The sequence below is a fragment of the Python bivittatus genome, unplaced genomic scaffold (genome assembly GCF_059951505.1).
Source record: "Python bivittatus isolate LINGU-HERP-01145 unplaced genomic scaffold, Pbiv_v1 ctg000020_np1212, whole genome shotgun sequence".
NCBI classification, from domain to species: Eukaryota; Metazoa; Chordata; class Lepidosauria; order Squamata; family Pythonidae; genus Python; species Python bivittatus.
This window is the reverse complement of record NW_028277030.1, coordinates 69,220,061-69,245,161: the sequence shown is the minus strand read 5'-3', so window position 1 is coordinate 69,245,161 and position 25,101 is coordinate 69,220,061. Positions and strand designations below refer to the sequence as shown.

At 39.7% G+C, this 25,101-nt stretch overlaps 1 protein-coding gene and 1 long non-coding RNA gene across 3 annotated transcripts in view; one reads left to right on the top strand and one right to left on the bottom strand.

The window, feature by feature from the left end:
* The window catches only part of ENPP1 (ectonucleotide pyrophosphatase/phosphodiesterase 1), a 54,889-nt gene extending 32,364 nt beyond the window's left edge, over positions 1-22,525 (bottom strand). The window contains exons 1-7 of the mRNA XM_007430518.3: positions 22,244-22,525; positions 9,275-9,347; positions 7,531-7,647; positions 5,171-5,296; positions 3,906-3,966; positions 2,669-2,766; positions 435-514 (exon numbers count right to left, since the gene is read on the bottom strand). Of these exons, the coding sequence (XP_007430580.2) occupies positions 435-514; positions 2,669-2,766; positions 3,906-3,966; positions 5,171-5,296; positions 7,531-7,647; positions 9,275-9,347; positions 22,244-22,411 (723 nt within the window). The 5' untranslated portion in view covers positions 22,412-22,525. The remainder of the gene's footprint in view (positions 1-434; positions 515-2,668; positions 2,767-3,905; positions 3,967-5,170; positions 5,297-7,530; positions 7,648-9,274; positions 9,348-22,243) is intronic.
* A 5-nt stretch (positions 22,526-22,530) lies between these two features.
* The window catches only part of LOC148217082 (uncharacterized), a 36,352-nt gene continuing 33,781 nt past the window's right edge, over positions 22,531-25,101 (top strand). The window contains exon 1 of one of the 2 annotated variants that reach the window (XR_015796135.1): positions 22,531-22,823. This is a non-coding gene — a long non-coding RNA (uncharacterized LOC148217082). The remainder of the gene's footprint in view (positions 22,824-25,101) is intronic. The other variant, XR_015796134.1, reaches the window with a different exon arrangement.

Here is a 25,101-nt window from a genome sequence, read left to right as displayed (position 1 = left end):
AGGTTATTACAATAGTGGATTTTAAACTAAAGTTTGCTAAAAAAAAAAAAAAACCTTTTCACACCTTTATCAATCTTCCCTCACAATTTCAAGGTAGCTTGTGAACTTTCTAGGCACTCTTTATTTCATGTGGGGCAACTGTAAGGCCCAAGAGAAGTTAAACATTAAGGCTTAATGTGCATGTTAATATAAACATTTAAAGAGACAATATTGGATTTACAGAGAAAAGAGTCACAAACCACACATCGGGCAAACAAATGCTGGGATGTTATGGTATCTGCACTGGTAACATGGAATTAAGGAGTGGGAGAAAGTCGTGGAAGTCACTCCCTGGTTATTCCTGCTAATAAAATGAATTAGGCTTTTTAAAACTCTGGTACTTCTCCAAAAGGAGTGTGGAACAGTGAGAAACAGGAACTGCAACATGCCCTTACCGTAGCAATACTGTAATGATTAGGAAATGTTTTTGACGGATACACTGGCCTTAGGCTACGAGTATATGTCCCACATTTTCCTGTCAAGGGAAAAAAATAACAATTCCCATTTATAAATAATAAACTTTTTCATATCAAATATTTAGAGTGACTTAGAATATTATAGCAATTCCCACATGCTTTTGCAGCAGGAGGAGGCAATACATAGGCAGCCCCTGAATCTCTTTTTACCAGCCCTGGAACCCCCAGGAGTAGAATGCCAAACACTGGCAGCACAATTTCCCACTGAATTTGGGTAGCAAAACAAAATATTCTCAGTTTTAAAACAGGCTTGCTACATATTAGATCAAGCACTCCAACTGCAACACCCAGAATTCTCAACCAGCGTAGTCTTCGTTGGGGAAGGATGGCATAGAGCAAGGAGCAGGAAGGGATCTATTCACACAAATTAGGTCATATGCAGGGTTTGGGTAGCCTAGAGCCACTTTTCCTGGATAGGCTAGAGAGGGTTTATGTTGGCCTAGTGAAAATCACAATTTTATCTAGGAAGTTGCTTTATCTATACTCTGTAGGGAGAATTATGTGAGTTTCTCCTTGAAATACATACAAACACATCAGTTGTTCATTATATTTCTTAGGGGATCCTGTGAAGCAATGGTCCTCTTAAATAGAATGAGCTTTGATTAGGCACTCTGGACATTAATATCCTGCTGCTGCAATAACAGAGATATTGAAAGGGGGTTCATACTCCCATATATTATTGAATTTGTGATATGAACGCTTAGAAGCATGCCTAAAAAAGCTAAAAAGATACTGATTTCTTTGGACTTGTTTTTCATTATTAGTTAAAAACAAAAAGACTCATTCTACTGTAATGCATCCTAAAGAAAGACCTTAACATTTCCTGCAATAACATGCCAAGATTAACGCTCTTGATATATTGCAATGATGATCTATAAAAAGTCTGCATGTACCAAATCTTCTGACTTATTAATTGGTCCTATGAGCTTCATGTTTGACTTGGACTTTTCAAACAACTAACTCAGGAAAATCTGAAACCGCAACTTATAATTAAAATATTTTTTAATGAACGGCAGAGATATTAACATTTCACTTTTTTCCTCAACTTACTAAAAATTCTGTTTCCCCTCCAGTAACAACAACAACAATGTATTAAATGTATATGCTGCCTGACTCCCAGAAACTCTGGGTGGTTACAGTATATCATGATACTGTCTCAAAAATCAGAAATCTAAATACTTAATATAAAAGTTTAGGTCAAATGGACAGAAGTTGTTATAGGATAGCTTAGAAAATAGTACATTCTACTAAGCCACAATTTATTTTAACAATGGTTTGCTAAATTAGTCATGGTGGCCTGAGTCACACACAATAGTAAACCATTCTTTGCAAATCACAACAGCACTGGATTCTTACATCTCACTAAACCAAAAGCAAATTACATTATAGCTTAGTCTGATATATGAACCTAGTCAACTAGAGAGATCCATAACTTGTTTTTACTGTATTTATTTTCTGTTCCTTACCTTACACAAATAATGTATAACAAGCAATATTACATTGTTCCAAATGAGAGGCACAAATGCCCATGGTCCTCACTCCCTTCATATATTTTAGGGACTGCTAGAAGTTTAAAATAGAGAACTTAGACTGCATCACTAAATTACAGATGGAAAATATTCACTGTTCTCCTGTCTTCTGTCAACACTCTAAAATAGAAATTTGGACAACAAATTGTTCAAGTAAGATTTCAAAAATTTTTGTTGTTCAGTCGTTAAGCCGCGTCCGACTCTTCGTGACCCCATGAACCATATTGCGCCAGGCCTTCCTGTTCTTCACTGCCTCCCTGAGTTTGCTCAGTTTCATGCTCATTGCTTCAGTGATGCTATCTAACCATCTCATCCTCTGCCCTCATACCTAGTACTAACTCCTAATTATTATTCTTTAGATTATCAGCACTTTCATATATGGAAATGTGGTCACTACAAACTTATAACAGTTAAAAAAATTATTACTGGATTCAAGCAGGACTCCACCAAGTTCATGCTTGTGTCTTGAATGACTGTTGCCCATGAAACAGCCAGTCTTATCTGGAGTTTACAAAGGATGTGAAGAGCTTCAGAAGAGCTTCATGTCATATGAAAGGGAAGACCACTGAATTCTTTTTTCTTAATATTTCTGCATGCTATTGCTCAGACAGAGTAGGTACTCACTTAATTTGCTAATAACAGGAAGAAGTCCACCCCAGGTATGCAAATATTCAGCTCGGAATCCATCCAAAGAAAACAGTAACACTGGAGGTTTTGTAAATCTGAGCAGATGGAAACAATAAGACAGTTAAAGGAAGCATCTGATAATTATTCATTTATTTTCTACGTGCTCCAGATTAGAGGTCTCTTCCTCCATATGACCATAAGCATGTGGCAGAAGAAAGCAGAACCACGCCTGCTGCCCAGCACCCACTATTCATCTACATCATCTTTCCTTGATCTGATGCCCTCTAAAACCTCGAACCTCAGCTGCCATAATGATGGGAACTGCAGGAGATAAGAGCCACATGTTTTGATAACACCAAGTTGGAAAGGCTGTTCTACATGTACAGTATAGGCTCTGCCAATCTACACAAGATTCCACCTGAGAGGGAGGAAGTAGCTTTCTTTATGTAGAGCAAGCATCTTTTACCAGACCTTCCCCCCAAATGTGCACAGTGAGGAAAGAAGAAAATACAGTAGCAATTATGGGGATGATAAATATGCCCTTAATTTAATAATGTGATTTTGTGCACAAGCAAATAGGGCTTATATAGATATGTACATGATATCTAACCCTAACCCTAACCAAGGTAGTCCTTGGTTAACAACAGCAATTGGGACCAGAATTTCTATCGCTAAGTAAAGCACAACATCATATGACCACACCACTTAGTGACAACAGTTCTGGCACTTTCAGTTGCTGTTGTTAATTGAATCCTGCAATGTCGCTAAGTGCGGCATCACATGGTCGCCATTTGCAACTTCCTGCTGGCTTCCCCATTGACTTTGCTTGTGGGAAGCTGGCAGTGAAGGTCACAAATGGTGATCATGTGACCATGGGACACTGAGATGGTGTAATTGTAAGCTAGTTGCTGAGTGCCTGGATTGCAATCACATGATTGTAGGGATGCTATGACAGCTGGAATTTCGAGGACTAGTTGTAAGTACCACTCGTTCAGCACCACTGTAAATTCGAAGTCGCTGAACAAGTGGTCGTTAAGTGAGGACCACCTGTAACAGGTATAAATATTAACATTCATAATTTTTTTTTAAAAAATGAATTTGTTCAAGATTTATTCTTGGGATTAACTGATTTTTTTTTTTTTTTGGTCAAGGTTGCTTCAAGAGAAGTTTTGATATCACATCCTCTCTCCACAGTTCTTTAGAAAGTTGTAAAATCCAGCTTAAATATTCTTACCCTTCTGGACACTGGTGTTCACTTATGTCTTCACATTTCTCTTCAAGCCAACTTGCCTTTCCTTGTTTTTTTTTTTAAAAAAGAAGTTTATTACATTATTTTATTCTTCAAAACAGTAAAATTGATTTGATACCTTATTAATTGTGTAATTGGGAAAATATTATATTTACTTTATTTCTTAACCTCCTGCTAAATTCCATATATATCATGAGTTCTCCAGCTCTTTTTTTAATCGCAAGCCCACTGGGCATTGCAAATCTAGTCATTCTTGGGTCTCAACTTTGATATTACTATATTTACAGATCACAGCTATAATAAAAAAAATGTCATTAAATGTAGCCGTCTGTATTTAAAAAAAATTTTTTTAAGAAAAGTTGTAATTTTTAAAGTGGTTATCTCAAATTGGTGGTCCTGATGTCTATATTGCTTATTGATGCAGAAAAGCTACACATGTGAAGCTTTGAAATGTTGTCCATCCTATCTAGCCCACCCATTACCCTACCCACTGACCTTCCCACTGACTCTCTAGTAGAAAAGTGCTGCCAAGCCACTGTTTTTTTTCCTTAGCCCAGTTCTGATCTGAGACAGAGCCTGAGAAAAGTAGCTGAGAATGGGATATAAGAGAGCAAACATGAGAGGAGAGAGGACTCAGCTCCCATTTCTTGAATTCCACATTTGATGTCCCAGTCAAATGCTTCTTCCCATTCTCCTGCTGGATATTAAAATAGGAAAGATGTGAGCATGGCTGGCCATACTGCAGTTTGCCATGCCCTTAGAAAGAAAGGTCAAGACTGAACAAATGATTTAAACAGTTCCCATGATTAAAGGAGCTTTGGACTGAAGACAGGATAATTTCTGGATGTAGAGTGTATTTCCAATGACACACTGAAATTCCACAGAGAATGCACTAATCCTTGAGAACTGTCAGAGCATTTGCTTACTATATACAGAGTGGGTGGCAGAGCATTATCCCTTTGCTTTAAAAGCAAATGCTTGCTATAGCACATAAAATGAGATCCCAGTTAATTCAGCTCCCACTAAAATCAACTGGCCTTATGTCACACTGTGACCAACTTATCCCAATAATTTCAATAGATTCTGAGTTTGAATAGAATCTGGCCTGCTTTCTTTAGAAAGAATGCTTAGAGCAGCCTTTTAAATCATATTTCTTGACCTAGAAACTAACACAAAATCCTTGAAAAAGTAGAATAAATTGCCCAGTGCACTGCTGCCTTTGGAAGAAAGAAGCAAACAGGGAGTTTTACCTTGACAAACAGAGTAATAATTGACACAGCAATTATTATTTTTCACGCAATCATCAGAACAGGAACAATGATATTCTAGCCGATTCTTCTCACCACATCTAAATTTGGTACAGGTCCATATCTTAGCTATAAACAGAGGGACATGATTTGAAATTAAACACGTCTGGGCTGGATATATATATAAAACCTCTAGATGGAATTGCATGTCAAATTATTATAAGGCTACAAAACCAAAAAGGGGCTTTTTTTTTGTACTTTCCAAACTCAAAGAAATATTGAGAAAGGGTTGCATGGATAAAGCCTCCAAACTTTAGGAGAAGATCTGGTGCCATCATTTAAATTACCCCACTAATTTAAATTCCCCCATATTCCTACCTAACACATTTCTCCTACTCACCAATCCATGCACTCTCCCACCATTTTAAATACAAATGGAGATCTGGAACCCCTAGGTTCAAAACATCTAAAGGAGACCTTCCCAATCATTTTGGTCTGGTCAGCATATTTGGAATCTGAAGAACATATCATGGGCACTGTCACAAAATGGTTGCCATGGAATGGAGATTGCCCATTTAGAAAAAAATGGGCATGGTGGGTATGGCCAGACATGAATTATTTAATTTACCAGAACAGAAACTGGTAAGAAAGTTCCATTCCTTCCCCGATAGCCCCCATCCCCATTATGCTCTCTACTAGGAATATACAGATCAGGCAAAATATGATTCAAAATATTGATTCAATTTGGTTTTCCAATCTGGATTTCCAAGTCAATTAAGCAATTCTAATTGAATTTATTCAATTCAAACATATGAATTGGTTTGGAACAAAACAATTTAGGCACAAGTAATTGCCTAGAATCAAATCAACTTTAAAATTTGGTCAGAAATAAGATTAAATTAAGAATGGAATATTCACACTATTTTTCTACCATTCCAACTTACTTTTTTAAGTACTGGCATTTTTTCATTTTCTAAGAATTCTTTGGTACTCAGAAGTATTTTGGGAAATAAAAATGATACTGCAGACTAGAGCTTTGCTTTCCATCATGCCAGTTTCCCTCTAAAAATGTTGACTTTTTATTTAAGTAGGGGAATGACCTGGATTTCAAGTAAACTGTCCATTGGTACTACATTAAAGAAAGTGGAATTGAAGCCATATTCAGGAATTGCCCCGTAATAAATAAGAGTTCAAAGAGTTTATGGCAGTGATTCTCAAAGTGTGGTGATTCACTACAGCCTTCCCACTTTCAGAGGCCAGGGCCCATTTACTATCTCAGCTTCTACCTTCCCACACATACTGACAGTCAACTAGTGAGAACATGTTCACCATCTTAGTCTCTGCCTCTCCATATGCCCAACAATCAGGTGGTTTACAAAAACTGACTAGTGCTAAAGATGGTTCATTAAAATGTATAAATACTATTACAAGTAGCAACGTGAGTACTTAGATTAAGAAAACTGACAGTAGTGAACAACTCTTCAGTGAAGTTACCAACCCTGAGTCCACATGTGCTCTGCTAAGTGGAACTGCGATTTAACACCCGAAAGAAAACTGTGAATAGTAAAAAGGATGATGTGTATCTAAAAATGAAATCTAATTGGGCTGGGTCCTGTTCACCCCTAGCCCCTTAGTATTCAGAGATTTCTATTTAAGAATGCTCATGACCAGTAGGTTTGTGCTAAAAGTTTTCATATAGCATGGGGTGTATAAAATAATCCAAATAAATACTTAATTTTGGATTAAATGGTTTGATGTAAAATTTAGTCTAAATCATTAAAATGGAGAAGATGGGAAAGCATGAACAAATGCAACTGTAGTCATTATATTATTCATCAATGAACTCCAATGTTTTTAAAGACAAAAGGTAGGGAGAAGTGTTTATTTAATGAGGTTGTTCTCACATTTTTTGAATATTTAGTGGTCCACCATTGCAGAAAGCTTGTGGAACACCAGGGAATTGGCATGGACTTACTAGCTCTATTCCTCGATCAAGAATTTCCTGCATGGGCCAGAATAAGTTTTACATACTTGATCATACTTCATCAGGCACAGAATTCTTTGCATGGTCCAGTTGCAAAGAATTCTATTTTCCTTCAAGCAATTATAGGTAACTCAGATATTCTTGTCTGAGATAAGGAAGTCAGAGGTGGCCATTGTGTAAGGTTGTTTCCTTCTACATGGTTTCAACCTTCATATGTCACAAGAAAATATCTGAAGAAGGCTTAATTTCTGCTTCTCAAAACTGTACATTTTCAATCAACTTGAGACCAGATAAAAATAATGATTGAAGTCCAGAAGCATAACTCCTTCAAAAACTGAGCTGGAATGAAATGAAATGCAGTAAAATAAAATATGCTTACCAGGTTCTATACAAGCTTCCTGGAAATCTAAACAGCAGTTTCCAAGTTTAACACATTCACTGTCACAGCGGCAAGTTCCAAATGTTCTTTCATAGCAACGACCCTTGCAGGTTTTCACTGAAAATTTTAATATTTACTTGATGTTAGGGATTGAACACAACATTCTATTTCAGGGTAGATCTGACATGGTTTGGCATCCATGTGCAGGAAAGTATGGATTCTCCTTTCAGTAACTCCCTTTTCACTAACCTCTAACCAATAAATAGACTTTCTTGGTCTAACAGAATATAAGTGCTACTGAATCTGTCTATGAATATAGATGTGGAAGCAGCATTGGCGGCATGCACAAGCATGTTGCCTAAATTTCAACTTCAACAAATGGAGACTACATTGACCTATTGGATCCAAACTTGCCCGTTCTCCCAAAAGGGATTAAATGAAGGCTTATCTGTGTTGGGCTGAATACAGCTTACTTTTCTCATTCCTTATATGTGGGAGGAAGAGGTTTAAACTAAAAAAGTCCTGCCAGACTAAAAAACCTGGGGGAAAAAACGTTTCCATACAAAACTTTGATACTGGCTGCTATGAGCCAATTAATAGTAGCTCTTCCTTGACCCCATTTATGACTGTATAGCTAGTCGTAAATGCTAAATAATCCCATGCATGTTTCCTGGGTGCCATGGGATTTATTCCAAGGAAGTGTGCATAAAATTGTAACTGAAGGTTGTGATCCTAACATACTTATCAGTGACTTGCATGCGATCTGAAACTCATTTGATTAAATTAACCAAGGTTCTTCTTAATTAAATGGCAGTTCAAATAAAATATTATCAATAGCATTCATGATTTATATTGTACTGAGTTCCTAATGGAAAAGCTATGACAACCAGGCATATTCATATTAAATCAGAGGAAGATTAGCCAGAAAACCAATTATCTAAATTACTTTGTTCATGCCTGGATTATATTCTCATATATAAATTCTTATTTTTGCATAGTGTTTTAAGAAGTACAGTGGAACCTCAGGTTACGAACGCCTCTGTTAACGAACTTTTCGGGTTACGACCAGCTCCGGCCGCAAAAATTTACCTCGGTTTGCAAACTCCGCCTCGGGGTACGAACAGGATACGCGGCCATTTTCCCTCCCGTGACATGGTCCGCGGCCATTTTTCTGCCCCTGACATGTGGTCCGCGGCCATTTTTCCGCCCCTGACACGTGGTCCGCGGCCATTTTCCGCCCCTGACACGTGGTCCGCGGCCATTTTCCGCCCCTGACATGTGGTCCGTGGCCATTTTTCCACCACTGACACGTGATCCGCGGCCATTTTCTGCCCCTGACACGTGGTCTACAGCCATTTTTCCGCCCCTGACACGTGGTCCGTGGCCATTTTCCGCCCCTGACACATGGTCGTAGGGAGGGGGACTCTCCCTCCAAGCAATAGCCGCCTCCCTGTCCTCCACGCCAGAACAGATTAACGGTAATTACATTGAACCTTATGGGGAAATTTGCTTCGGGTTGCGACCAATTCGGGGTGTGACCAGAGTCACGGAACGAATTAAGTTCGTAAACCGAGGTTCCACTGTATATACTGTACATCTTATTCTGGAGCTGGTTCAGCTGACAAGCCATTATTCAGTATGTACATAAGGCCAGCATGGAATATCATGAATTTAATCTTTGAGGAGGTGGGAATGTTTTTAAAATCCATGTATTTGTACTTGTATTACAATTTTCACTACTTACCATCTCTTGTACAGCTAGGTTTCAGTCCAAATATGCATCCTAAGATTATTGTAAGCACAATGACACATAATACCTAGAACAGAAAAGAAAGCTTTCTCAAAAAATCTACCACACTAATTTGCACTAATTATATTCATCAGAGCTCAAGAAAGCAATAGGTTGGTTGGCTGGTACAAGGGATAGCAATTTTTTTTAAAGTAAAGTCACTGTAACATGCATAATTTTACCAAATGCTTATTGCTACAGCTCTGACAAGATGACATCATGGTGCCCACACAGTATAGTATGGTGTTCTTTGGGATTTTCTATCAAGCAAGAACATGCACAGTAATAAATTTCATAGATAGTTATATAAAGCTACCATGAATACTAACAAATTGGTTTTCCCTCCTCCAGATCCAAACATAGAAATGCCTCCCAATTTGTTGATGTTACGGACATAATTCAAATGCAGCAGGCTAAGTCAGGGTAGGATTATGGAACATGTACAACAGTTATAAATGCTTCAGAATGTACAGTAAATCATAAAGATTCTTAACACTACCTAAATCGGATTCTTCATCCCTAACTGTATTGGACTTCCTTTTTTTTAATGTAGTTTTTATTGAAGAAATTTTTAACAAGATAAAAACAGTACAAATATTAGAAAAGAAACAAAGAAAATAAGAAAGAATAGTGAATAAGTAAGAAAGAAAATAAAAAAAGAAATAGAAATAGAAAAGAAGAAAGAAAGAAAGAAAGAAAGAAAGAAAGAAAGAAAGAAAGAAAGAAAGAAAAAAAGAAAAAAAGAAAAAAAGAAATAAAGAAAAAAAGAAAAAAAGAAAAGTTTATAAAGAAGCAGCTTCCAATCTTTTTGACAATGGTTATAAATGCCATTGTTAAAATATAACAATGTTAAAATATAAAATATAAATTTATACTTTATTTATACTCTAAGGTTATATCATAATTTCATTCTTTTCATAAGCTACCCTTTCTAATCTTTAAACCCATCAATCACAAATTCATTTTTCTCTTTTTTCAGCAAAACGTCCATAAGGGGGATAAATGTCACTGTCACTGATAAATGTAGTTGTTGATCTTTCTCTAATCAAACAAGTTGATTTTGCCATCTCTGTTAGTTCTGTCATCTTTACCAACCATTGCTCCATTGTACATATTTCAGAGTCTTTCCATTTTTGTGCATATAATAGTCTCGCAGCAGTAATCATATATAAGAATAATTTTCCATGGCTACTTTCTAACTGACTGTCCATTAATCCCAGCAAGGAAAGTCCTGGTTTCAGCTGAATGTTAATCTTTAAAATTCTCTGTATCATGATATGTTTTTGAACCCCAAAATTTTGGGCTTTTTTACAAGTCCACCAGGCATGATAAAATGACCCTTCATGTTGTCCACATTTTCAACATAAATTTGAAGTACTTTTATACATTCTAGACAATTTTTCTGGAGTCATATACCATTGGTGCATAATTTTATAACAATTCTCTTTTAGATTATAACATAATTAAAATTCAATCCTTTTAACCACATATTTTCCCACTGTTCCATCAGTATATTGTACCCAAAGTTCTTAGCCCATTTTATTATACAGTCTTTCATTTCTTCTTCTGTTTCAAATTTCAATAAAAAATGTATACTTCTTAACAATTATCATAATTCAACTTCAAATTCTGTCTTCTGCTACTCAGTTCCAAAAATCCTATTACCTACCTTAAATATTTCTCTTAACTATGCTTACAAAAATCATTGAAAACTAAATCCCTCTGCAGACAATTGCTCTTTTGATTTCATCTTATATTCTCCATGTTCCTGTTCTAACAACTCTTGATAAGTTAACCATTTTTCTTTATCTACTGTTTCTTCCCTGTAAAATGCTTCTTGTGCTGAGATCCATAAAAGCATTTTCAGGCACAGTCTGGGTTTATATCAGTTCCATTCTCAATATGGGACTTCTAATATAATAATTCTTAAAATCTACATTAACCTTAATTTTATCATACCATAGAAAAACATCCAAACCTCAGATCGTGCTCTTCTAATTCTGAAATTCTTTTATTTTGCAGCAAAACCCACTCAGTCATCCAGATTAAGCAGCAGGCTGCAAAATACAATTTCAAATCAGGCAGTCCCAATCCTCCTCATTCCTTTGCATCCTTAAGTATTTTATATTTAACTCTTGTTTTTTTTTTCTCTTGCCATACAAACTTGGATATATCTTTTGGCCATTGTTTAAATGGTGTATCAGTTGTCATAATAGGTATTGTTTGAAACAAAAACATCATTCTTGGCAAAATGTTAATTTTTATCACAGAAATTCTCCCCAACAATGACAATTGTAATTTCTCTCATCTTAACATGTCCTTTTTAATTTCATTCCATGCCTTAACATAATTATGCCGATATAACATACAATTCATGTTAGTCATAGTGATACCCAAATATTTCAATGTTTTCTCAATCTCAAAACCAGTGTTTGCCATCAATGCCATTTGCTTTTCCATTTCCATATTCTTTATTAATATCTTTGTCTTTTGTTTATTAATTTTAAAACTAGCTAACACTCCAAAATCCCAAAATTTTCCATTAATATTTCTATTCCTTCCAGAGGATCTTCCAAAATTATCACCAGGTCATCAGCAAATGCCCATTATTTATATGTTTCTCTTTTAGTCCTCACTCCAGCAATTCTCTCATCTCATCTTATATCCCTGTTCAATACTTCCAAGGCTAAAATAAATAGCAATGGAGACAAGGGGCATCCTTGTTTAGTCCCTTTCTGTATCTCACAGAGTTTTGTTAATTCTCCATCCCGTTTCCCCTCCCCCTTCAGTGCTGGGTAGTTATGGACCTCAAATCTTCAGGTGCTCTGTTCACTGCTGAGAGAGGGGAGGGGAAAGAGGATGAAGCAAAAGAGTGACAGCTCTTTTGCTCTGTCCTCTTTTCCCTCCCCTCTCTCAGTGGTGTGCTCTCTTGGTGGTATGCTAAGGAAATCCTTCAGCAGACAGCTCCTTCACTCCGTAAACTTAACGACCCAGGAGATCGCTTAACAACCACAACCGGGAGTACCCGGATTGCAGTCGTTGAGCAAAGCAGTCACTTGGGCGTCTTGCTTAATGACTGCTTCACTCAACGACTGAGATGCCCGTCCCAATTGTGGTTGTTACGCAAGGACTACCTGTATACACATACAAATTCTGCTGCTTAATCTATCAAGTCTCAGTGCTATTGCTTCACTAGACAATGGAAGAAGCTGTTATATACTTTTTCCTCTTTTGTGCAACAGACCACCTAATATTTGCAATAGTAGAATAGGTACAGGGTGGAAACAAATCACACCTTGAGTTTGCCGAAGTAATCCTGAAAGGATCTGGTGAATTTCAAATTGGGGACCTGCAAATTTCTGAGGACTGTCCAATGGAATTACTGTAGCTAAAAATCCACTGAAATGGAAGGACACAACCTGAGAATGGTATACAAACAGATTAAGCCAAGTATATTGACTGAATAATGAATAGGTGATTATGAAGGAAGAATTATATGTAGAGAAATGTCATCTTCCAGAAAGCATAAGCAGAAAATAAAAATACTGCCTCCTCTCTGACTTCCACATGTGGATAATGCCATATTACAAATGGGTATATGTTGCTTGCCTCAGTGAACACTCCCAAGAGAATCATCATGGCCAGAAAAGAAAAGAATGAATCTTTTCCCGTGGTCAGGAAGTTTTGCAGAAATGACCTTGTTCCTGTGGAACTGCACTGATTCATGTCATACCAAGTTCAAGAGCAAACCACACACAGGCAAGTTCATAGCACCACAAACTTCAGAACATTTCAAAAATATTCTCATGTTTACAGCAAATTGGTCAGTGGAGGACAAACACAGCATCTTGAACTTGAAACAAATGTTAAGTGATAGGACCAGTTGCTTAAGAGGGAGAAAATCTAATTTATAGACAAGATAAAGATAAATAGATCAAACTGAAGAGGACTATTTCCAACAAATTTATAACCAGTTTTCTGGGATGTGCAATATGATTAAGATTACATAAATAATCAGCATGAGAATCTACCTACAAAAATGCAGGTCTCCTGAGGCTTACAATAAAGAAACACCAATAATGTTTCTTGTAACAGTATATGAATAACCATTTTCAACTTTAGTATTAGTCCAGCATTGTAGAAGTTTTTCTATATTCAAAGATGGGAAAAGGGAATTAAATGGAAATAGCTGACCCCTTGTTTCCATATATCTTCATAAATCCAAAGAACAGCATGCTCCTGACAAAGACTCCTTATATATCTCTTTTGAGACCACCCATAAAATATACATAAATCAGTCTCCAATGGAAGAGATCCATGGGTGCACCTGAATTCATGCAAACCTTTCCTCATGCTATTTATTAACTAAACAATTATGAAGCATTCCATTCAGATTTCATTGCCACCTCAGGGTAAATTAGTTTCCACAAAGTCATTTGAATTTTGATTATACCCTGCAATAAATAAATATGAACTAGTTATATTTGAAAAATCAGAATTCCTTAATACATATTTTATTAAATATTAATACATCTGGATAAGGTAGGGATTCCCTGGAAAAGGAACTCTCAGAAATTGTATCTACAGGTCTAAAATAGCTTGAAATTAAATTTTACTGAAAGCTATGGAATTTCATTTCCAGTAAAAGTGGCTTCAGTTATGACAGACCACTATTCTGAGTGAAGTTCTTTTTTAGCTCAAGGTCATCCTCTATCTGTCTATATTTTTCTCCCTGCCAGGAAGAAACCTGAGGCAGTGCTTCAAGCAGCAGGTGCTCACGAGCAGGGAGTGGTAGCAAAGCGTTAAAGAACAAATCTTTCTGCTCTCAGTTGTAGAGGAAGATGGCAGTCCACCATCAGTACTGAAGGAAGAATCAATTGCAAGTCTAACTGGGTTTTATACACAGAATGGTGAGAGGCCCCATCCAGTCCTTTCCTTTGGACAGCAAACTATCTCGGACCATTCCTGTGGTTGAAAAAGCCTCAATGGGAAAGGTATGTAAAAGAAAACAGTGACTCAAACCTTCGCAAAAACTAGTGTACACTCGGATTCAGCCAGGGAGTGCTGGAGCTGCATTAAAGAAGAATTACAGAATGCACATTTATTTATTTAATTTATAGGTCGCCCATCTCATATACATGACTCTGGGCAGCTAACAATCAAAACAGAGTAAAAACAATCAAAATTATCAAAATTAAAAACAACAGAAATAGCATAAAATAGCAGCGGAGGACACTCATAAACACTTAAACTAACCACAAAACAGGCTCACCCATACTACCAGGGCCCCAGGCTTGATGGCAAAGCCAGGTTTTTAGTGCCCTACTGTCTTAGTTGATATGAAAGCAACTGAAACTTTGTAATATATGTCAATCTCAAAATAAAGAACAGGTTTAGAAGGTATCAGTGTCCTTGAGTTATATTCAAGTCCCATAGTTTACACTGCCTTCTTCCCGTTGTTTCAGCTTCTCAATCTAGCCCGCAGCCCTGGAATTTCCTGACAGATTCTCATCTAAGTGCTAAACAGGTCCACTCCTACTTAGCTTTCAAGATCAGTGAAGTTTAACTATGTGCTGCTGCCTGTTGAGGCAGTAAAGACCACAGAAGGAATCAAACAACCAATTAAGTTGTTAAAAAAAAACAACAACAGAATATACCCTTTTTTTCTTTCTTTTTTTTAAAAATGGAGAAACAGTCCTATTTTATTGCTAAATGTATTTTTATGTGTTTGTACTGGAACAAACTTTTAAATTATAAACATGAGTATTTGGCCCTTTACAACTTCCTCTGTGTGGGAGGCAGTGTATAAATACAAAGCCCTGATAATTAGGGGCCCTGTTAGCTGATGGTTAATTAACCGGGAGATAACTTTTTCATGATAGCAGGAAAGTAAAACCTTCAGTTAGCACAGTAAGCAAGCATTTTTAGATGAAAACAACAAAGGTAAGACAAATTGCATCATAATTTCTGCACCTGTACAGTAGCATACAATATAACATACTGGCTGTGAATACAAACTACCTTTCCCAGAACAATCTGTCTTCACTGCTACTCCTGTGCCTGTGCCTTTTTGCTCTACCTCTAGGCTTCTACAGCCATTGCCTTGTAATCTGAGTGCTATCTCAGTCTGTTTGGCTCCATTCTTCTTCTCTTCCTCCAGGCTGATATTTATGAAAAATTACAATGATGGCAAATAGAAGTCAATCAGAACAGGTGAGTCAAAATGCAATCATATCAGAGTTTTTTCAACAGCCCCCATGGAGTCTAGATTAGTATAATGATTCTGCACAGTCCAGCAGAGGCCTTGGTCACTGCCTGGAATAGGAAGGCGGCCGAGGCCTTGGACAAGATCGTGCCTGTGCAACCTCTCTTGTTCCACTGAGCCCAACACTCCCCGTGGTTTATGGAGGAGTTGAGGGTCTTGAAAAGATTAAGAGACATCTAGAGCACTGGTGGAGGAAAACATGGACCGAATCCAACCAAACACAGGCTAGAGCCGCTATTAAGGCCTACCTTGTGCCGGTAAGAGCGGCAAAACATCAATATTTCTCCGCACTTATTGCATCCGCAGAATGCTGCCCAGCGACCCTGTTTAAGATCACTCGATCCCTTTTGGGACGGGGGGGGCAGTGGCCTATTTACAGGGCTGTGCAGAGGAGTTTTCTGGACATCTGGAAGATAAAATCGCTCGGATCCATTCCCAGTTGGATTCCAAGCATGGTGCATGGCCTATGGAGATGCCCAGGGTACAGACTTACCCTGTTATCTGGGAACAGTTTGATCCTGTTGGACCTGAGGAAGTGGACAGGGTCCTCCAGACTGTTAATGCCACCACGTGTCAATTAGACCCATGCCCCTCCTGGCTGGTCAAGGCTGCTTGGGAGATGACATGTGGGTGGGCCCAGGCGATGGTGAATTCATCCTTGAGGAAGGGGGTGTTTCCGGTCACCTTTAAAGAGGCACTGGTGCATCCCCTCCTCAAGAAACCATCCCTGGATCCCACCGTGCTGGACAATTTTTGTCCAGTCTCCCACCTTCCTTTTTTAGGGAAGGTGGTTGAGAAGGTGATGGCGTTGCAGCTCCAGAGGATACTAGATGAAACGGATTACCCTTTCCAGTCACGTGTCAGGCCTGGATATGGGATGGAAACAGCACTGGTCGCACTCATGGATGATCTCTGGTGGGAGCAGGATGGGGGTAGTGCATCCATCCTCGCTCTTCTTGACCTCTCAGTGGCTTTCAATACCATTGACCATGGTATCCTTTTGGGCTGACTTAGGGAGTTGGGAGTGGGTGGCACAGTTTTGTGCTGGTTCACTTCCTTCCTCCAGGGTCAGTACCAATCGGTGTTGATTGGGAGTGAGAGGTCCAGCCCACAGCCCCTCAGTTGTGGGGTACCGCAGGGTTTGGTACTCTCACTGCTCCTGTTTAACATCTACATGAAACCACTGGGAGAGATCATCTACCACCATGGGATGAGGTATCATAAGTATGCAGATGATACCCAATTATACATCTCTGTCCCAAGTGATCTGAGTAATGCTGTGACCACCCTTTTGCGGTGCCTGGAGGCTGTGGGGGTCTGGATGGGGAACAACTGAACCCTGGTAAGATGGAGTGGCTGTGGATTGGAGGCCCCTCTGTATCTGGGGGTTTACCATCTTTGGTTCTCAAAGGGGTTGCACTGCTCCAGACAAACCTGGTGCATAATCTGGGGGTCCTCCTGGACTCACGATTCCTGCTCAAATCGTGGCTAGGAGGGCCTTTGCGCAACTTCGTGTTGTGCTCCAGTTATGCCCCTTCCTGGATCAGGAGTCCCTCCGATCTGTCACTCATGCCCTGGTCATCTCTCATTTAGATTATTGCAATGCGCTCTACATGGGGCTACCCTTGAAGAGTATCCAGAAGCTACAGCTGGTTCAAAATGCAGCCATGAGGGCAATTTTGGATGCCCCAAAGATGGCACATGTTACACCTTTGCTGCGGGAGCTGCACCGGTTTCTGGTTTGTTTCTGGGTCCAATTCAAGGTGTTGGCTATCACCTTTAAAGCCCTACGTGGCATGGGTCCAGACTACCTGAGGGACTGTCTCACCTCCATTACATTGACTCATCCCACCCGGTCTGGCAGAGAAGGCATGTTGCGGATCCTGTTGACTGGCAGATCCTAGGAGGAGAGAATGTCAACTGGCAGGTCCTAGGAGGAGAGCCTTCTCTGCCATTGCCCCTGCCCTATGGAATACTCTCCCCCCAGACCCTCCCAATTTTTCAGAGGGAATTGAAGACTTGGCTCTGTCAACTTGCCTGGGGCGAGGAAAGATTCGATCGACCCTGAGGATGGCTGGCACCTTGACAATGTGCCCTGAGCTTATTAACATCTAATTAATATCTGCCTCTTGGATTTATTATAAAGGAAGTGTGTTCTGAACATATTGTAATTAATTAATATTTATCTATTTTAATCAACATTTATTCTATTTTTACTGTAAACCGCCCATCTCACCTCACAGTGAGATAGGCGGTGACAAATTTGAAATATAAATAAATAAATAAATCATATCAGAGTTTTTTCAACAGCCCCCATGGAGGTCTAGATTAGTATAATGATTCTGTGTAAGAACTGTCATATCTTAAGCTTACTCAAATACTTCAGAAATCACTCAGACTATCAGTAAAATGCGTGAATATTTAGATCCTAATTTCATTTTTGGATCTTGAACTCTTATAGCTATTTGCTAATATATAAGAGCTTCCCCACCATTTGAATTCATTCAAGGCTGTGTTGGTCTTGAACTATGGGTCATTATGCTTTTCTTCTGCAGCATTATTTCTTCCTCCAATTATTACATATTTGTAAAGAATTTCATATAGATTAAAAATATATATCAACTAGCTTGGTTCAGATGATGCAGTATAGAAATCATGGATAGCTCACCCATAATTTGTAAGTCATACTTACCTTTAGGAAGAATCAGTGGGTATGAACATGCTTGTTCACAGCTAAGTCATAATATAGCTTAGCATGATGTAAGAATGCAATCAACAAGCTGTATCCTATATCCAAAGGTGGAATAGCATCTGCCAATGGAACAGATTTCTTCTTCCACCTCCATCACCACCCAAATATCTTGGAAGCTGTTTAGTAAAATGAGGTATGCAAGTGCAGGAGAAAGTCCTGTTTCATGAACCAAAGTAGATGAACACATGTAGCCTAAAGGAAGCTTAACACTGCACTGGGTTTCAGATATTCTTGTGTTCACTGAAACATTCATGAGTGAACCATGGTGGAATGCATATTGTATATGTAGGACTAGGTGAACATGAGTATAAAAGTGGTATATTATTATAACATACAGTATAACAATGAATGCATTTAATTAGATAGAGTTTCATATGGCTGAAAATTTGTACCATATTGGCCTACATGGGCCAATCTTCCAAAGGGAAGATTCTGTGCCAGAAGTAAGAGCACTAGATTTCTTTGGTACTCACGTATGAAAAGTTTACAAATGGCAATAGCATGTGAAGCAACTTCTGTTCTCAGGCAACTTTAAATACTCTCAGTGGTCACACTGTCAACCGTGAAAAGGGTATGCTGACATTAGGGAATGAACTCAAGAAAAAAAAGATCATGCAATAGGAACTCTAAGTAAAAGGTGTAGGAAAATATGGAGACTTTTCATTCAATTTCATTGCAGTTCAAGGCCGTAGACAAATTCTAGGCATTCTAAGCCTAACGCAAGTGTAAATTCCCTTGTGTTCAGTGTTTCAGATATGTATATTCATAGGACTGGAACTAGAGAAAGGCAAGCAGAGAAAAACAACAACAAACGTAGATGTATAGAGTAAACTGGAAGGATTGGTGAGATTCTTAATAAACAGAGTGTTCCACTAAAAGGTGCAAAAATGTTCTTTTTTCAAATTGTTTATATGCCTGCTGTTCTATTCTGTGCTTGACAAGGCACTTAATTAAATAAATCAAGTTCCTACTTCTAAGGCATCACCTTCTTGCATAGATTTAAAAAAAAAAAAAGCTGTTGTGATTAATCTATTCTAATTTTACATGTTTCTCTCCCTTGCATGGTCCTTCTATATTCAGACATTTTACAGAGATCATAGTCCATACTTCATAAAGTTTTTATGGCCTACTGTGCGCAAACGAGGAATATAAGTAACCCTAGGTCTCAGGCCAGCCATGTTAATGACCAATTCAGTCACTGAGTCAAATATCATAACTTTTCATTACCACACCGAAACAAAGCATTTGAGACAGGGAAAGCTTATGATGAACTGGATGCAAGCCTTATTGAGGCTTATTAGAAATGGCTCCAACAGGATGAAAACACAATCCTTGTAGAACAGAAACAGCCAAACCAGCAACAACTCTAATGACACACTGAGGCCCTCATAGATATGAGATCAGAAGCAAAGAGCTTCTTTTAGTTTTTCCTATTATTTTTAATTTCCAGATGGGTATTGTTCTCTCTGACAGGTATCAGTCTTATTCATTAGGCTTACTTTTGTGGTGTAATTATGGGTGTGCTTTTAATTGCACCAAGCTTAGAGTTGAAAGAGCATACAGGGCGTTTGAGCTGCAAAGAACACTACCTGAAAGAAAGTAAAATCTCTGCTGGATACCAGCAAGTTCCCTTTCCAAAGCAATCTTCTGAAGACCCCCCAAGCAGATACATTCGAGAAGATTAGCCACATTATTAGTCAGCAACAGAAGTATTACAGCATTTACCCAACAACCAATTTCTTACTGTGACAAGATCTTAATCACAAGGTTGCTCTCCATTCAGTTTAAGCTTTCTGGACAATGCTGGGGTCAAAGCTTGAGCCTTGTTTGCAAATTCAAGAGATTAAGGATAGTTAAGTGATTTAAGGCCCCATTCGCCTATGTCTGGGGTGATAATGCTTTCTCCAAATTTTCTTCAAGCAGAATGTTAGTTTTAAAAGAACTTCTGCCTCAGATATCCTCTAGAGCAGTACTGACTGTAGCTGAGCTGGATTTTTGCCTCAAAAAAAGACAAGTGGAAAAGTGAGATGGATCTTCCTCCAAGATCCAGGTCTTACATATGTTCCAAAGAAGGCACTTCTGTAGCATAACAAAACAAAAATGCTCAACCCGCAACATGTTAATGGATCAGGAAAGTCCTGCAGTAGGGTGGACATAAGGAATGCAGATTTGAAGCATGAGAGGGGAGAGGCAAGTACATCTGCAGACTTAGGTCATACTCATTTATATTTTCTCTTTATTTTATCCCAAGGGTAGGTGGTGATAAATCCACAATATGGCTCAACTTCAGACCAAAGAAGTTAAAATGAAGAACACACAGACAAAATCTGTCCTACTTCCTTTGTATTACTTAATCTTAAGCAGCTATTCTTACTGCAGTTGATGAAACCACCAATAGGATCTATAGTTCTTAGTGATTAAATCTGAATTAAAAAGATGGGAAATTCCATTTCTTAACTACACTAAGTGCAAGTACCAAAGGGCAAGGTGCAAATAATATTAATTGGCAGTGGAAAATAGGAGCCTATTAGATCCAATATCTAGCATGTCGTCTTTATATAGTGTAGGCTTCTTCAAGTAATGCTCCACCCAAATGGCCATTCTCATTGGGAATTCTGGAAGTTATGGCCCCAGAGGTCATTTGATTAGAGGAGGCTGCTCCACACGTTCATTTGCTTGTCTCAACAAGGGATGTGTTTAAAATAGTTTATGCAATACTACCACTTGGACATCACTCAGGAAGCTTAAGGACAGTATATAACAGTTTATGCCAAGACAGCAAATCATCGAGTTTAAAGCCTATCCTTTACCCCTTACTGTTTGTGTTACCTACACAGTGCTTTTGGAGAAGCTGATATTAAAGGAATTGCAGTCCTTTCAGTGTTTCTTAAACTTTTTTCTCTCAGGAGTCCTTCCCTCTTTTAAAAATTATGGAGGACCCCAAAAGAGCTTTTGTTTGTATGGGTTATATTTCTCAATGTTTACTGCATGAAAAATTAAAATTGATGCATTCTCTGCCACTATTGGTTCTCACAATTGTTTGATAGGATTTTAACACTGTATTATTTTTCAACATACACTGGCAAATAAATTTGATTCTGCAGACCCCTGAGAGAGGCTTGGGGGACCTCCAAGGATCCTAGGACCACACTTTAAGAAACACTGCTATACATGTTTAGAAGCCCGTTTCTATAGATTATTTATGGTTACACATGTTTTAAGAAGGAATCATGGCACTGAAACCATATCTGACGAAATCAAGCCTTCCAACAAAATTGCAGTATTTGTCCGCACGGGTAGAAAGTGACTTGCCTAAGGCCCAGAAAACTTGTGGCCTCTAAAGTCAGCTGTGTCTATCATCACCCCATAGATCAGCTTTCTGCAACCTGGTATCTTCCCGATTTGTTGCACTAAATTACCTGGGAAAGGCTCTGCTATAAATGGGGAGGTATCAAGGCACACAGCAAGTTTTTGTAAGTTGCCTTACAAAACCAGACTACTGTGGTTAACACTGAGTCCCAGCAGCAGTCAGGGAATCAGGCAGCGTTTTCCCCAACCCTACCCTGAGACGTGGATCTTCTCCACGCAAAATGTTCTACCACTGCGCTTCAGCACCTTCCCGCAAGTCCTTGCAAAGCCCGGGTAGCCTTCTGATGCCAACCATACAGGGGGACCAACCGTCCAAGAGTCCCTAAGCAAAGTCGGCCGATTCCGCGTCATTTTCAACAGCCATCTTTCCTTCCCTGACTTCAGAGAAGTCCGCGGTGCCAGCTCATCCTCGCAGTCGCCCTGCGAAGTGGGTTACTCGGGCAACCCTCATCGGAACCCGGCTAGATGCCCCCTTCGAGTCCAAGAGCTCTCCTTCATCGGAGCTGAGCCGTCCTCCGAAAGCGCGCCGCCGCCTTACCAGGGAGAGGACTTTGTAAGAGGGATCCTTGTTTTTCCCTTTGAGCGCCGCCGCTTTCTCCGGCTCCTCCGACACCTCCAGAGCCGGCAGCATGGGCACCGCAGCTGAACTCTGCGGCTCTGCCCCAAAGCTTTTCCCTTGGCCGTTAGCAGCGCCGTCGCTCGCCATCGTCCCCGCGCGGCTCGGCTTGATTTGACTGGACCTGCGCCTGCTGCAGCCTCCGTTAATAAGCTGCCGTGATCCCACCTCTTCTGCTCCGGGCTCCCCTCAGGCTCCGGATCCTTTGGTTTCCCGCCCCGGTCCCGCCTACCCCGCCCCCACCCGCGCTCTCGGGGGATTCAGGTCTCTCTCCAGTTTGCTTTGGCAGGCGTCTCCCCCGCGGGGGGAGGAAGAGACAGGCTGTTCCCTCGGAGGAAACCCAACAGTTGCGGCAGTAGTAGTAGCGGCATTATTAGTATTATTACGACTATTACTACGATTATAGCATAGCTAGAAAGGGCAATCGCCTGACTCGAATACAGCTGCAACCTTACAGACCTCGCAGGAAGGGCCCTGGGGTTGTTTACGCGCGGGGGTGAAGGTACCGCAATATTTTTCTGTGTGGAGAGGAGAGGAGGGAAGGGAAAGGAAAGGCGGGATAGCAGCCACCTTGTTTACGCAAATTTTCCAGAAGGCAAAGTCACCTCTTCATTTCTAGGCTGAAATGAAACCTACGTTCTTCAGGCTCATGGGGCTTGGTGGAGATGGCTTGCTGTCTTGGGAGTTCAAACATTAAATTCAAGCACCCCCCCCCCCCCCATCCTTCCTGCCTTTCTGCTACAATCTTTTGGCCAGTTGAAGTCCACATCATCAGAAACCAGCTGCATGAATAAGGTCAGGCTGTTCCTTGGTTAGAGGCACGCATATCCCAAGAATGTGTGTGTGTAGATTTTGCTCCTCTAGTGTTATTTATTTATTTGTTCGTAGATACAGAACTGGAATCTGGCCGAATGTGTGGTCTCTTTGCTTTGTTTTGTTACTTGTATGCATTCTGGGTATTTTCCCCTTTTCTACATGCAGTTGTCCAGCAATTGAACTCACCGGAGCTTATATCTTGATCCGTTCATGTCAGATTGTGCTATTCTTAACATCAGCAAGCTGAATTGTTATATTCATTAATTCGATTTGTAGTCCACTGCAATCAAAACGACTCTTTGGCTCACATACATCAGTATAAATCCAGCCATGGTAAAGGAAGATAAAAACAAATACAACCAAACGATCACATAATAATCAGTAAGTCTGATAGTGTCAGCTCATCCCCTGTAAAGCTCTCTGAAATAACTGTTTTTGATAGCCTGCAGAAAACCAATAGACCAATAAACAGAGTGGGGGCAAATCAAATTTTGAGGGAGGCTCAACTCCAAAGTGTAGGTGCATCCATAGAAAAATCTACCCCCTTACCTCATGAAAGGGGAGGGGTGACAAGCAGGGCATCTGAGTCAGGCAGGAGTAGGCATTCCTTGGAGGACTTTAAGACCAAAACCAACATTTTGAATTGGGCTTGGAAGCTAATAGAGAGCCAGTGCAGGGTTAGAAGCACAGGTGTCACATACCCATGCCCGTGAGTTACTGCATTCTGGACCAATTGAAGCTTCCAAATACTCTTCAAAGGCAGCACCTTGTGCAGCATAATTGCAGTAGTCTAGGAGAGTGGTGATAAGGCATAGTTACTATCATGAGGTCCTGGGGCACCAGCCGGAGCTGAGCAAAGTCCCTCTGACCACAGCCTCCATCTGCCCATCTAGTCAGGAGAATCCTCAAGTCGGAGACCTGCGCCTTCAAGGGCTGTACGAACAGTATCAGAGGTATCAAGGGCCTTCACTGAATGAACAAGCAGCAATTTCATCTTGCTTGGGTTCAATCTCTTTCATCCCATCCTGGCCCTCATAGCCTCCAGAGAGTGGGTTAAGACATTGTCTGCATTTCCTGTCCAGCCTGGAGTAGCAAAGCACAGCTGGGTATATCAGCATAATTATACCATATCCTGAACCAACAGATGACCTTCCCCAATAGTTATATGTAATAGTTTAAAAAGGGGGGGGGCGGGGGAGAAAGGAATCTTTTTTTCTTACGATAGTGGTCAGAGAGAAATGGAATTATTGACATTTTCTTCACCTAGGCTGAGTGTTCCCTGGTTGAATAGATTGTTCTAACCCAAATTTGAAATTGTTTAGAAAGTTTTCTGTGCTGAATGTGGAGTCATGTTTGAGCGCCCTGTAGCAGTGAAGCTGCTGGCACTCTTTGCTATCTGACGCAGGTGGACTTCTACAGTTCCAGTTCCCTTTTCTTGGGTTCTTTATTGTGGAATGTACAATTGTACTTGAAGCAAAACTTGGGTTTCTGAGAATCTTGGGATTCATTTTTAAAACAGTGGGTTTCTCTGACCACCCAGAATACCCTTCCCAGTCTGCTGCTTCCCTTCCCTGGGGTGCTTAATCATGCTGAGAGTGGGAGTGATGGGCTGGTTTTGAAAAAGGTTGTGCAGATCAGATTTGCTTAACGCTTCCATGAGAGAACACCAGGATATACCTAGGCCAAAGACCAGCCTGGAAATAATAATAATTTTAAAAAACACCACATCCTGGATGAAAGCAATGGAAAGTCAACTTCATATTGTTGCCAGAAAGACTGTATGGATGTGACCATGTCACTTACAAGTAATCAAGCTCCACTTGAGGGAGACATATTTATATTTAAGCTGAGGACTGAAATATCTTCACTGAAATCCAACCTTTTACATGTCTATAGCCATTAGGCAGAAGATGAATATATACTTGGTTTCTTCCACAGGCACAAACACTGTTTTAGGCACGTTT